We start from the raw sequence: 14,509 nt of genomic DNA, 5'->3' as shown, positions 1-14,509 counted from the left end.
AACCCAGCTATTTTCAAAGTGTGGTCTTGCATGTAGCGTGCTCCAACTGAGCGTGAACACCAGAGAAAAAGGCACTTGTTTGTTCTTCTGTTCCTTGGCATAAGCAAGTGTGCTTGAAGGTCGTAGAAATGACAGATACCTGCATCCTACTCGCTGGATAACAGCAAGCTGTTGGATTCTAAAAGCAGATACTTTATTTGAATGTTTCCCTTCAGGTTTCAGAACAGTCACCTTTGAAAGATATCTTCAGGCATCCTTTTTAAACATCTTCAGTGTGTCTCTACAAGTCAGGGAAACTCAATGGCAGCAACTGGAGGCTTTGATGCTGCTTTGATACCTCAGACTCTTGTTTACTTGCAGCTTCTTTAGTATCTCGCTCTGCACCAAGAGTAATTTAGAGCAGTGAGCAGTCTACACAGCATCCTCTGCGGAATACACTGAAATGCAAAGAGATTGCATAATTGGGTGGAAGGAGAACTCAAAGTAAAATGATCCAAACATAGATTTGTGATGTGTTTTTGGGGTTATCAAATTTAAGAAGTCAACTGCACACAAAATATGAATCTGTGGAGACACTATGAAGGTAAAGAACTAGTTGGCACTACCTGTCCATCAGAGGCACAAAAACATTCTCCTAAACTGCTCTGATCAAAAAGTAATTTGACACCAAAGAAAGATGCAATTCTGTTTATGCTTAGCTCCGGCACAACATCCAAAATGTCACTCCCCAATTGTTCTGTAACGATTTCAACGTGTCATGCATGTCACCATATTACTCCACCTCCCTTTTTGGCATTTGTTTGCAGACCTTTGGGAAGATCTTGGCTTTCTCCAGCGCCCTGTGCAAAGGGGGGACTAAATGAAACCATGTGGGGTTGTGATCCTTCCACATCTGGGAACATTTATTTCCATTAGCGCTGTGGCCTCTAATCAAGCAAATATACTCCCAAAACGCCAAGGCCACACTCACAAATGGAAACCTAGAGGTCAAATGGATCAAAAGACGGTCTTGTGTAAACTCTGTGACATGTTCAATCCTCACATTAGCGTCAGAAAAGAATGTTGGATGTCTGTTTTAGATTGACTAGATTTTTACATTTTGGTAAGCAGCTTGAAGACAGAGATCCAGAGCTGTGAGATAATGTCTCTAATTTCTGTCTTCTGTATGTGCAGAGTTATAGTGCTGAGCAATCACATACTAAACCAGCTCTTGTACCAGATTGTACACCCTTTAAAGGAGGATTGCGTCCATATAGTAACTCTTAAAGCCGCATTCCTTTTAAGATTTAGGTTCACTTTAAAGGCCTTTATGTCTGGATACATCCAATCGTGTGTAGTCTGCACAGTCTACACGAGATTTAGACTCACTTTCAGAGTGACGCAGCACAGATGAAGCCTGAAGCTGAGGGGAACGATGCGTCTTTGGTCGACAGTGACTCTCCTTAAAAAAAAAAAAAAGAAGCCATCCAGAGACTATCCACCTGTTTACATATGCACGCCTCAGACAGATGTTGAATAATTCATCCACAGAGGCGGACAACATGCAGCTGTATTTGGGTTATGGGGGTGCATGAGTTCTCTCTCCCTGCCTGAATTCTCGCAGCCCAAATTACAGGCATTACTTTGCAGGCAGAGCAGGGCAAAGCAAAAAAAAAAAAAAAAAAACTAGGACACTTTGCATAAAGGATCCAACAGAGAGGCACAATGAGAAGTGAAAGACGGCGCAGCAGTTTAAGATCATAACGGGGGTTTGTTTGGATGGGTACAAGTCAAATTGATTGAGTTTGTACATTGCAGAAAAACCCTTCAATCTCTATTGATTGTGTGCCTGCTAACCATTCTAATTGCCTTTTAAAGAATGCAAATGAGCTTGTTGCAAATAATTTCCTTGGATCAATTCCCATCTTGTTGAAATCCTCATTACAGCACAAGTTATTGACACATGTTGGATGATCCATGGAACACTTAGAAGAAACTCTGCAGTCCTATCTTCCTCCGTCAGAAGCTGAGGCTAAATACCACACATGTCAAGATGGATATGTTTTTTTTGCAGAAGAGTGTGCAGACACACTCTTAGGACAAAGTTAGCAGGGGTGGCAATGCTCTGTCAGACAGAGCTATCCAGAGGTTTACGGCTCACAGGTTTTGGACTGTGTGCTGCCTACGCTTGCCCTTTGGGCCTAATGGACACTGATGGAAAATGACTCCACTGTTCCAGCGATCCATCAGACACCCCCTCCCCTCTCTCTCTCTCTCTCCCCTCTCTCTGAGGCCATCCATCAGGCCGCAGCTTTCAAACAAGCTCGTGAACTTTATGGGCGCTTTACATGTCCAGATGCGATGCTTATAAACCGCCTTCAGTCGTACAGATGGTTGTACTAAACGGTTTGTCTGCCTCTGTGGGAACACTCCATAAATCATCCGATTGTTTCTGTTGGTGCGTAAATTCAAGTCACACTAAAAAAAATGGAAGGTTAACTTTCCAAAATGTAAAAATGTCCTTTTTCTGATTTGAGGCTTTTCCTCCATACATCCTCGGTTGAGTATCACCGGGACGCAGTGAGTCAGCCAGCCCCGTGTCCCCAGAGGCGGCACGGCACGGCACGGCTGCAAACCCCGCCCGCACAGAAAGTAAAGCGAGAGAGAGAGAGAGAGAGAGAGAGAGAGAGAGGGGGAGAGGAAAAGAGGAGGGGGGTGTTAGTGTGTAATGTTGTGGTGGGGGGATTTTCCTTAGACCGAATCAGGGTGCCGGTGAGTGTCGTTGCCGCCAAAGGTAGAGATTGCACCGGAGCTTGTTCGGGTTGAAAGCTGTGCTGATCAGCAGCTCCCCGGCTGCGCTGACACCAGCGGTGACGCACAGAGAGCGAGGGGCGCACCGCGGCTGGAGTCACATTGGATTAAAGCCAGAGACAGCGGAGGGAGCACCAAGTTGAGATGCTGCGAGAGCTCGTGGTACAGTGTGCGTGAGGAGGAGGATGCTCCCGTCTCGCGCTTGTTATTGTCTGGCAACTTTGGACTAAAATTAAAAGGAAAGGAGCGCGCCTATCTACCTGGGATGTATTAATGTGAACTGTAAAAAAAAAAATTAAAAAAAAGGAAATAGGTCATATAGGGCAGTTTTGAGGCTGTGGAGAGATTTTGAGGTGCGAGAGGAGCGGAACAAAGCGCGCGCCAGGCTGAACACAAAATCTGGGTAAAACAAATATGACGGCCGATTTTGACGTTTTCTCGCGACTGCTGATGTGCAACGAAATAAAGGACACTTCTCCAAGCCTCGGGTGATTCTGGATTGCAATTTACATTTGTCATCTTTTTTTTTTTTTTTTTTTTTTGGAGACAGAGGGGACATTATCACGGCGGCGCATCGATATCCCTGCGCGTAATGGGAGAAAAGTTTCGGACCTTGCAGAGGAGTCGCACTCGCAGCATCCCGCCGACGACTCGTTTTTAAATAACATGTGAAACCCCCCCCCCTCCCCCCTTCTGATCCGGCCGCGGCTGACGGGAGTTTGTAAGTAAAAAAAAAAAATTGAGTTATCCATTATGACTTGAAACAGCCTCGGGGGTTATCAGAACGCGCATTAAGCCAGTTAACGATCCATGAACCGCCCGACCCGATTTGTCCAAAAGACGCGCAGACGGACATTAATGATCTAGAGAGGATTTCTGCAGCAGCGGCAGCAGAAGAAGCGGCGAAAAGTGAGAAACTGAACACAGCGAGAGAAGGAGAGGTTCCCTCCTGGATGGCTATGATGTTGTGCCAGCTCGGGCAGAGGTGTGCGATGGAGGTGGTGCTGCTGACCATCCTGTCCTGGGTGTCCGTGTGGGCAGAGGAGAAGATCATCTTTGACAGACACGCTGTCTACTGGAACAGCTCCAACCCCAAGTAAGTTAGACTCAGATTAAGTATTAAAGTGAGTGTTTGAACATTGTTTACCTACCTGACAGTAAGGTTCTCATGCTAATAAACACTGGCAGCATGGAGTCTGATGCACATGCTGCCTCTCCACATCAATCTTTTTTTTTTTTTTTTTTTTTGTCAGTGTATCCTCTTCAGGTTTTAACAGTGATTTTTCTGATTGTTTTTTTTTTTTTTCTGTTTTGCAATACTTGAGTTTAAAATGCACACACACACACACACACACACACACCTTTAGACACACAGAAGTGGAAGTGTTTGTGTGAATGCAACCACACTGGATATTTTGTTCTGTGGCACAGGGAGCTTCTTTTGTCTCAGACAATGAGGGCATCCTGCCTCCTCTTCTCATCAGTGTCTAGAGATTTACTCCCGCTCTCACTCTCTCTGTCTCGTTCTCTCTCTCACACACACACACACACACACACACACACAAAGCCATTACCTTTTCTCTTGGCTAATATCAGCCTCTCATGCCAGGAAACACAAGCGTGCATTATTACTCTGTCAATTACAAGCCATTGTGCAAAAAACCCACATCCATAAATAAACAAACAAAAGGGAAGCATAAACATGCACATGCAGGATTCACGCACACACACATTAACACACAAAAACAACACACACTCTTGTCTTTAGCCAGGCCTCTCTCATTGACATGGGGCAGAGCACACTGGGCCCGTCTGTCTAATGGTTTGTGACAACCTGACCAGGGTCTCTCTCTCTTTCTCTTCCTTTCCCTCTCTCACCCCTTCTCTTCTTCTCTCTCTCTCTCTCCCCCCCCTCTCTTTTTTTCTCCCCCCCCCCCCTCTCTCTCTCCCAGGTAGATAAATAAACAGTGAAAGTGCTCCCTCTCACTCGCTCACGGCTGAATTAGTCCAAACTAACGTCCCTGTCTCTCTGTCTGCCTCAACCAAACACTACACAACACACACACACACACACACGCACACACACACACACACACAGAGCTTACAAGCCCGTCTCTGACTGCATCACTTTTCCACAGAAGGCTTCTCAAATATTTAACAGGCAGGGGGGAACATTTTCTCTCTTTCTCGCTGTTTCTCTCTTTTGGTCTTTCTTTTCGTCTCTGTGCTCCTTCCTTCCCACCGTACACACGCACACACACACACACACTATCAAACACAAACACCTACACATTGCAAACGTCACAGGATACATTTAAGCTATATGGATGGATGCTGGGGGCGCTGTTATTCCGTCAGGGTCGTACGGAGAACTTGAAACTAAAGGGGGCACATCAAAAATGCATTGCTGCTAAAGCAATGAATCTAAGGCTCTGGAGCTCTGGCAAGGTTGGTTCCCCCTGTTAGACCCTGGCACTGTCATTGCTCACGCTGTGCCTTTTTTCTGCACACACAAACACACACACACACACACACACGTATAACTCCATCCTGCTGCACTTCTGAGGACCTGCCACTGACAACATTCATTCCTGAACTTTAATCTAAAGCTAATTCTCTCCCTAAACTTCAAGGAGTAAGTTTCTTAAGAAACCAGCTCACTTGCAAAAAGACATGTGAAGACAGACACTAAAATCAACCCAGCTCATGTAAAATTAATAGGCTGTTTCTGGTTTTACTGCTTCTCAGGGTTTTATTTACCATGTTTGGGCCATAATAATAGTAAGATTGTATTCACCAAGCTGCTCGCTGTGATTTATGAATGCTGTGAAATTGCAAAAAAAAGAAGTCCAGCAGGGTTCGAGAAAGCAGAGCGGTCAGGAGATCAGAGTGATAAACAAACTTACTGGGAAGAGGAAAATGATTGTGATCGTAGATGATTTGCCAGATTTAAGTTTTGGGAGAATTAGCATCCAGTATCAAAACAGCAATAACAAAATTAATCCACAAAGAAAGTGACAAGAATTAAAAAAAAAACTTACCAAAGTCAAAGTAAAAAGGTAGTATCAGGAAAACAACTGGTTTAAGTCACGTTTACCGGGTATTAAAAAGGATGATCTGATGATTTTTCATTAAATCGTTTTTTTACATGTTGTGTATTGCTTTGTTCTATGTTTAAATGGTGTAGAGTTAATTACGCTTTAAATCATGGATGTGATTACCAAAAAAATCCATGATTACATATCAATATTCAGACGTGAAGAGGTGATCCTCGTGAATCATAGATACAAATAAAAACATATTTTTCGAGGAAGGGGGTTTGTTTATTCTGTGGATTTCATGAACTTCTCCTTATTTTACCGAATTGTGTGATGATAATTTTTGCTTCGAAGTATCCCTGATAGTGTTTGTGTTGAGTTTGATCTAAACATATTTTTGAAATTTGAAAGCCGCGAACCATGTTAGCTGTGTTATCATTTGTTTACCGAGCATGTACTGCAAAGTGTGTGAAACGCTGTTAGCTAACGACACAGTGATTCAGTTTAATTTATCCAGGGGTGAAGAGCAACGAATTACAATTACTCACATCACAGTATCTTATTGTGTACAAGTATTCTTTTTGAAGATGAGTATTTTACTCTAACTTCACTTTATTGTAGGTGAAGTATAGTTCTTCAGTGCACTATAAGTAGTATCTGTTACCAAGCAAAAAACTTTTAAGGTAAAAATAGGAGATGCAACATCAAAATCTGAATCTGGCCAGCTGATAAGTGTACCACATGACGGTCAGGAGCACAGGTCAAGGGTAGAAGAAGACGCCTGCTTGCGCTCAATTTGGAAGACGGAGATGCCCGAGTTAGACCAAAGTGTAGTCAAAAGATGGGCACTGAAATGAACTTGATCTATGATTCATGTCATGGCAGAACAAACGTAGATATACAGTCTAACATTGGGGAAGTACAGATAAATGAATACGCTATACAATCTACCTACCTTTATGGTTTCATTATTGTCAGAAATCATGCCGTGTCATATTTACCATTATGTCTTTAGGATGACTGAACTGATCATCTTACCGTACTGACCTGTTGGCCTTGTTTGCTTATGGAACACTTCGGCCATCATTCTTACTATAAATAGTGTATTATCTGTACTTCTGCACGCACACAAAGTCACTGTGCAAAGAAAGACCTGTATAAAACAGAACTTTTGGTTTTTGCGAGGTTGTTTTCAACCCACTTTATCATTTGATCGTGCCGTTTTCATAACTGACATAAATGTCGTGATGTTGCCTCATCCCATCCCCAGATCTTAGCAACTGCTTTGATGAAAAAACAGACGAGAAAATCCACACCAAATGCTATGAACCAAGCTTGTATCAAGTATTAGTACAATTTATTGTTTATCTACATGTTCACCTACTTTGCTTTGGTCCCAACATTATCACTCTTGTACGACAGAGTGAACTGTTGTCGGCTGAGCGGTGCTTAGTGTGTTATATTCTTGTAGGGAGATTTCTGAGGCAATGAAATGACACAAACAGCTGCTACAATGAACAGCTGTTTGTCTTAATTGATCACACAACATCAAGCACACAGCTTGTATTGAGCGATCACTATGTGTTCTACTTGTGCCCATCAAAAGTTTGCTCCGAAATCAAACAACTTCAGAAGGACTTTCTGTGCAAGGTCACAAGCAGTGACTTTGTAGAATTTGTAGGATTGATAATCAGTCACTGTTTTGTTCTCACTACTTTAAAATAAACTTTATTTGTTTTCAAAGACGGGACTGTGGGAAACCACATGAAGTGGCAAGTGAAAAGAATATGTGAGAGCACTTGTGAAATGGTACCAAAAATAATCCACTATCCATGCATTACTTCTACTTAAATTCTGCCAAACAAAGAGCGCTTCAGTGTGTCATTAGCTGATTACTTAATGATTCAGTGCACCATTTTTACATTTGTTTTGTGCATTAAACCCAATCTCTACTCTTAAATAAAACTTACAAGCTTTAAAAAAAAGGATCATGTCCTTGCAAGTCCAAAGTTACACATCTTCAACATTTATTTTCCGCTCTCACCACTCGGACCAGTGTAGTCTTCAGCAAAGAGAAAAAACTCCACAAACACACTGTACGCTATACCTGTCAAATCCCAAACTGCAGAGGGACGAAGTTATCGACTAACTGGCGAACACAGTGCAGCATTTGGCAGCTTGAGAGCCAGATATTTCCCACGGGAGTGGTGGAGACTGAAAACAGCAGAGTAAATACTGGACATTTGCCGATTGGCCAGAAACAGGATTCAAAATGAATGCTTCCTAACAAAGCCCTTGCAGTGTGTGCCGCATGAAAGGTAGTTCATAGAGATAGGTGAAAGGATTCTAGAAGGATTGGATGAAGGCCATTTAAGGTTGGGTTGAGTTGGTGGATAGAAATGGTTATTTGAGACACGCAGCGGAGAAGCAACAAACCCAAGGTTGGACACTCAGGGTGGTGCTTTATAATCTCCCTGTGATTTTGCCTACATGGAAAAGAAGAATTAGTGAAATGAGGCCTGGTCCTTTTCCTGACACTTAGTTATTGATGTCAGTGTTTGTGTATCTGTGGGATGTAGAAAATGGAGCGGCAAGAATTCCCCAAATGGTTAACTTTTCTAGATGGCTCTAGATGTATCCAGTCCTGCACATAGTTTTGGTTTTTAGGTTTAGAGCAAAAAGAAATACTGATACTCGTACATTTTCCACAGGCAACATGTCCTAGATGTGCCTGCCAAAAAAATCTATTGACCTCTAACTTAGAAGCTGTTCCAAAACTGAACTCAAATACATTTTTTTATTTTTCCCCCCCCCCACATCATACTGGAGTGACAGCTAAAGTTTCAGAAAACAGGTATCTCAAAATGTTGGCACAGAAAGATGAAACTTTCTGTCTGGCAACTTGCGAGACACGGGGAACGCCTTACGCAATTCGGTGGAAATGTGCTTGTGCGGACGTGGCTGCTCAGTATTTTTTCCAACACTCTCGATTTCTCTGGATTGTTTCTACGAGTGTTCTACGAGTCTTCTTCCCCGCTGTCTGCCTCGTCTTGCCTGCTCTATTTTTCCATTGCATGCATTATGGGATTAATTACCATCCACACTGACATGATTGAATTGTTTGTTTTTTTACCCTCTAATTATTTGTGCTGCTGGTGCCTTAGCCAGATTTGTTGAGCAGCCCCTTGATCTCAACGTTGCTAACCTGGATAAGTCACGATAAATAAAGTGAGTTAAACAAATGTTCCGAGTTGAGAGAGGAGGCATGTAACAAATTGGCCGAACCCTCTATACGAAGGGCTCTGGCTCTCAGCAGGCCCTATCTCTTTCAAGGTCTTGCTGGATAATAGAAAATGTATGAGATAATCCAATTCAAACAGCTTCGGCCACTTTTAGTCACGGCAGGGTGCGCCGCTAACACACACACTCCAAGTGTTGTCCGTTCTCCTGTTGTGATGAGATACGCGGTGCCGAACAGTCACCAAGTACCACAACACGCATTATCACACCAAGACTGCAACGTAAGAGCAGGATCCGACAATCTCCCAGACGCACATAAAGGGATTAAGTCACAAGCAGGAAGGAATATAGGAGGAACACACACACACACACACATACATGTATGAATGGACGCACACACCAGTGGAAGCTAGATTTAGGTCACAACTATTACACACAATCACATAGAAGCAGAGTGGCTGTTCATTGAATACAAGGTTAGGCAGCCTCCATTTTTCTATTTACTCTCTTTTTACACACAAACACAGTCATCGGAAGCCAAATATGGGACACATGCACCCAGACTGGCTCTCTATTGAATAAAAACCCATCATTTTGGCCGGCACACACACACACACACATGCATGCACACACACTGAGCCCCCTTCTGGCTCTCGGGCCCATTTTATAAAGCCTGCAGGTGAGGGGGCTTTGTTCACCCCGAGCAGCTAATGTGCTCAGAGCAATGGGCTCTCCTCCACACACACACACACACACACACACAAACCCTCAAACACACACACACACACACACACACACACACACACACACACATATAGTGGCTCAATGGTCCAGAAGGAGCACCTTATCTAATCCCATGGTTTATCCTTCAAAAGACTCTTCTCTTTCCTTTTCTTCTTTGTTCTTCGTCTCTCTTCATCTCTGTGTCTTTGAGGAACTCCTCATGTCAGCGAGGAGCGCTGATGGTTGACGACACCCTCATTCTAGGGGACGGAGTCTATCTCCTTGGAGACGCGCATGCACCCACACACGGCCTTTGAGGAAGGAGTGACTTATGCACCGAGCGCCCACACACTACATATACATATAGACTGCTGCACAAAGTTTCAGATGCACGGCGCACACGCGTACACGCGCGCGCTGTTCTAACACACAATGGGGGTCCTTGCACGTAAACCTACACACACACACACACGCGAGTCGTCTTCCTGTCGCGTCCCCTGCGGCGCAGAGTGATGTGTGTTGTCACTTGCACTTCCTCATTCCTACCGCACACATTCAGACATACACACTCAGATTTGCATCCAATTTACATGTAGACTTGTAGTCACCCCCGCTCAGTTACTGACAGTTTGTCAGACTCAAACCTGCCCCTGGGTTAAATCCATCTTCCACTGCTACCAACACCGCCACCCACTCCACCCTTCTCTGTCTCCCGCTCTCTCTCTCTCTCTCTCTATCCTTCTTCCTCCCCTCCTTTGTCTTTGTGTCTCCCTATCAAGCTCTCATCTTTCACTCTCCACTCTCTCTTATCTCCCCTCTCTGGCATCATGTCTTCCCTCCCTCCCTCTCTTTCTTGTCCCGTTGGGATTTGGTTAGCATGTTTTTTTCTTGTCCAGGAGCCTGAACTTTGCCCACCGCCTCAGGCTTCTTCTTTCTGTACATATATACATAAAGCTGCAGTACATCAAGGGTGATGCGTTCCTGCTATGACCCACATTATTGGACGGTGTATGTGCTTGTTTAAGATGTCAGTACTGCTAAAGTTCATGCTGAGAGGAAGCAGTCTCAGGAGTTATCATGCTCAACGTCTCACATTGATGTGAAAATGAGTAATTAAAGTCACGGCTCCGACATAGCAAACGATTTCTCCCAGCTCGGCAGGAGCGACAGTTACATAACGGGATCTAAAGTAGCTGATCTTAGTCATCAGCAGATTCAACGCGGTGATTGGCAGGTGGAGGTCAATGAAATGTTCAGGGGCATTAGAGTGGAACAGTTTGTCTGCTGATATTAAATACATCACCAGCCGCTTTTAATTAAACACGCAATTCAAAACAGGATTAACTTCTGTTATTTTTGACCAAAGAAGCTTTATTCTCTTCCTGTTTGATTAAGTCATTATATATTTAGTAAGAGAGGCATAATGATGAAGATGTGTGTGATGAAACACTTGCTTGTAGCAATTAAAAATGCAGCTTATAAAATAACTAAATTATTCACTTAAAGGTTTAAAATGGGAAAATACTGCAAAACCTGCAGCAGATGGTTTTGCAACAATGAAATTTAAAACACACTTTTGTACCAAAATGCTCTCAAACCCAATAAGAACAAGTGTTAGAATTAAAATGCACCATGAGTGTCCAATGTGCCAAGTTTTGATGTCATTCTTTAGACTGTGGTGTGAGTCCATAATGTGCAAACCCAACTGGTGTGTACATTTAATACAATAACCAACCAAAACATGGTTCCATATGACAGGGTTAATGATTGCTTGATTAATAGAACTTCATTGTCAGACAAAGTTGTCTGAAGTTGTCAAAGTCTTGCGTCACAGCAGCTCCATTTACAACCTTAAAATGACACACAGGATATGAAGATACAAAGACACATTTAACACAACGTTCAAAAACCAAATAAATATTCAGAGACCTTCAACATACTTTAGTCTGGGATTAAGCTCCATATTTAATTTAACAATTGACTGGTGTACAAAACAGTGCTTCAGTCTCATCTTGTTAAACGTGGGTTCCTGTATCTCATGTTCAATGGTCATATTTCATATTTCATATTCACCATTCAGTGTGGTCAGGGAGACAATGCTGTTAGCCAGCCTTAACATGTTTTTATTGTAGGCTGATTTACATAAAGTCTCTTGAGTGGTTCACCTAAAATCTTAAGGTCTATCTACAATCTTTGAGCAGGTTTTTCATTGGTGGAGCAGTTTAGACCTTAAAGTTAGTGGTACTGATACTGTACCATGTGGTGTTGCAGTACTGTGACAAGAATCACAAAATAAAAACCAAAAGCTAGAAATAGTTTACTTTCCCCTCAAGATCTCAGGTGGCGAAGGGAAAACCAATTTTTTGTATTTGTCCTTTTGCAGATTTTGTAGTTGTAGTTTTTCCAGGACACTGTAGTTGCTCATTCCACCCAAATATTTATAAAATGACGATTCATTTCTACTAAATAATATATGATTCAACTTTTTAATAAATATCTTTATGGCGCAATCTAAATACTAAGTTACTGTTCTCGCGACACCAGAACACAATGTGAAATCATAGACTGAAAAGGCTTTTCACTTTATTTGTTGGTGCTCTAACTTGGGTGCTAACCTGATTTTTTTCTACCAGACTGGAACTCATTTTATCGGATTAGTCTGATGCTCCATGAATGCAACATGTAACTGTTTGCACATTTTCACCACAGTTGCACTCATTGGGGCGCTGAGCATACGGTATAAAGGTCCACAAGACATCATTTTGACTGTGTATTGCTGGAAAGATCATTTTGTTTGCTAGAGGAATCATTAAATTATTCTAATCAAACACAAAAAGATTAAAGTTTGAAGTAATTTATTTTAAAACACTATCAGTCTCAGGTACTTCGTTAGTGAGATGTGAAGATTTTCTTCTTTTAGATGTTTTAGTCTGGCATCTTTATTTTGATTTTTATTGAAATAAAGCAACAGATAGACCAAAGCATATATTTCTTCTAGCACAGGTGTTGCTGATTACACTAACGATGGCTGCATTCCATTCAGGTGCAGAGGCAGGCTCTCTGACTCACAGGCTCGGCTTTGTTAGTGTGATTAATTACACCTGTGCTTTGACAACATGCTGCAACAAGCAAACAAATAAAGTGCGTGAAAGATGTCGGCTCCAGACGCGCAGTGAGTGATGTTCCTTTAGTACTTTTGACGTGCTACGGAACAAACAAGTCATTCAATTAAGTCAAAACAAATAAATTAATGGCAGTCCTAGACCTGCTCAACTAACCAGTCTAACTTTAAAAGTTAAGCTTTTAGTTTTCTACCATCCTAAAAAAAAAAAAGAATTTTGTTATGGCATTCTAAAGAAACAACATTGAACTTAATTTTTATGAGCGTATTTTTGTCTTGATATTTTGGCTCTGCCGGAGTTAAACCTTCTCAAATCACTGCTGCATACGTTGCTCTCCTCCTGGCTGTCAATCAGTCGATGCCCCACGGGAATGTCTCTACGAGGAAATAATAACCCGTCATAGACTCAGAAACTTTGTCAGATCCATCTTCTTTTTCTGGGTGTCTACGCTGCTCTATTTTAGAAATAAAATTATTATATTTTTGACATTTGAAAGCATCTAAAGTGTTTTTAAATGCTCACCAATATGATCTCACATGTAGGGGAAAATTAGATCATGCCCAACTCCTGCACACTCTCTCCTCACAAGACATATTAAATATACACTTGTTTCATCATAGGCCTTTTGTTTGGGGAGGAAAAAGAAGCAATATGAAGTTTCATAGCTTGTTTTTTGGCTCATTATTTCCTTTCAAAAGAGATGACAAATGCAAAAAAGTACATACATATACAAAATCTTATTTCTGGTATTGACAATTGATTGAAGGATACTTTCTTGCTTTCTTATTTTGATCTGTAACATTTTTTGACATTACTTTTCTTCTTTTATTTTCTACCTTGAATGACAGTTCAACTAAATATATCTCCCTCCTGATTATTTCATGTCTCTATAGCTTTGCTTCTTTTATAGAGTAAGAATATTATTCTTTCAGTTATTAAGGTAGTGGCTTAGAATCATAATCCTTGTCTTAAAGTCATTGTGTTTTTTTCCCCGCCTACACGCTTGCCAAAAAATACATCCCATCCAGCTCCCCTCCCATGCATTTTTTAGATGGGTGCCATGTTTTCAGTTTCCAGTCCTTCCCTGAGAGTGTCTCTGCGCAAGCTGCAAAAATATCGTCATCATTCGATCTGCCCGGAGGAGTGCAGTGATCTCTAGTACGTCTGCAGCATGGCACTGAATCTGTAATGCTATCCGAAATGTTTACTTAACATCCCTCCAAGTTTTTTTTTTTTTTTGATTGTTCATGCAGAGAGGTGCAGGTTTAAAGACTTACGCTGCAGTGTTGCTGCTTCTGTTGCTGCCTCGCACTAATGAGGTTTGTTGATGGTAATGACTATGGCAGTGATGGTGATGTAAGTGCTTCGAAACAACCTGGGGGAGATCCCAGGAGTTGTTGTTTTAATGAAGAGAGCGAGAGAGAGAGAGAGAGAGATAAAACAGTTGGAGCCAGGAGATGGAGAAAGATGGAGTCAGTTTTTTTTAATAGAAGAGACGGAGGGGCCAACGGACTGGATGAAAGAATGAAAGCATGAATAAGAGCGGACAAACTAGGCAGATACTAGTCCAGAATATGAAAGATGCCAGGCTGCTCT

The 14,509-nt window shown here is 42.1% G+C and overlaps 1 protein-coding gene across 2 annotated transcripts in view; it reads left to right on the top strand.

The window, feature by feature from the left end:
* The first annotated feature begins 2,710 nt into the window (after positions 1-2,710).
* efna2a (ephrin-A2a) overlaps positions 2,711-14,509 on the top strand; it is an 86,591-nt gene continuing 74,792 nt past the window's right edge. For both annotated transcript variants that reach the window (XM_020627095.2, XM_065966287.1), the window contains exon 1: positions 2,711-3,886. In XM_020627095.2, the coding sequence (XP_020482751.1) occupies positions 3,744-3,886 (143 nt within the window). In that variant the 5' untranslated portion in view covers positions 2,711-3,743. The remainder of the gene's footprint in view (positions 3,887-14,509) is intronic.

Source organism: Labrus bergylta, chromosome 18 (assembly GCF_963930695.1).
Source record: "Labrus bergylta chromosome 18, fLabBer1.1, whole genome shotgun sequence".
Lineage (NCBI taxonomy): Eukaryota > Metazoa > Chordata > Actinopteri > Labriformes > Labridae > Labrus > Labrus bergylta.
Note: the sequence above shows the minus strand (reverse complement) of the source record. Positions and strands in the feature narration are given on the sequence as shown.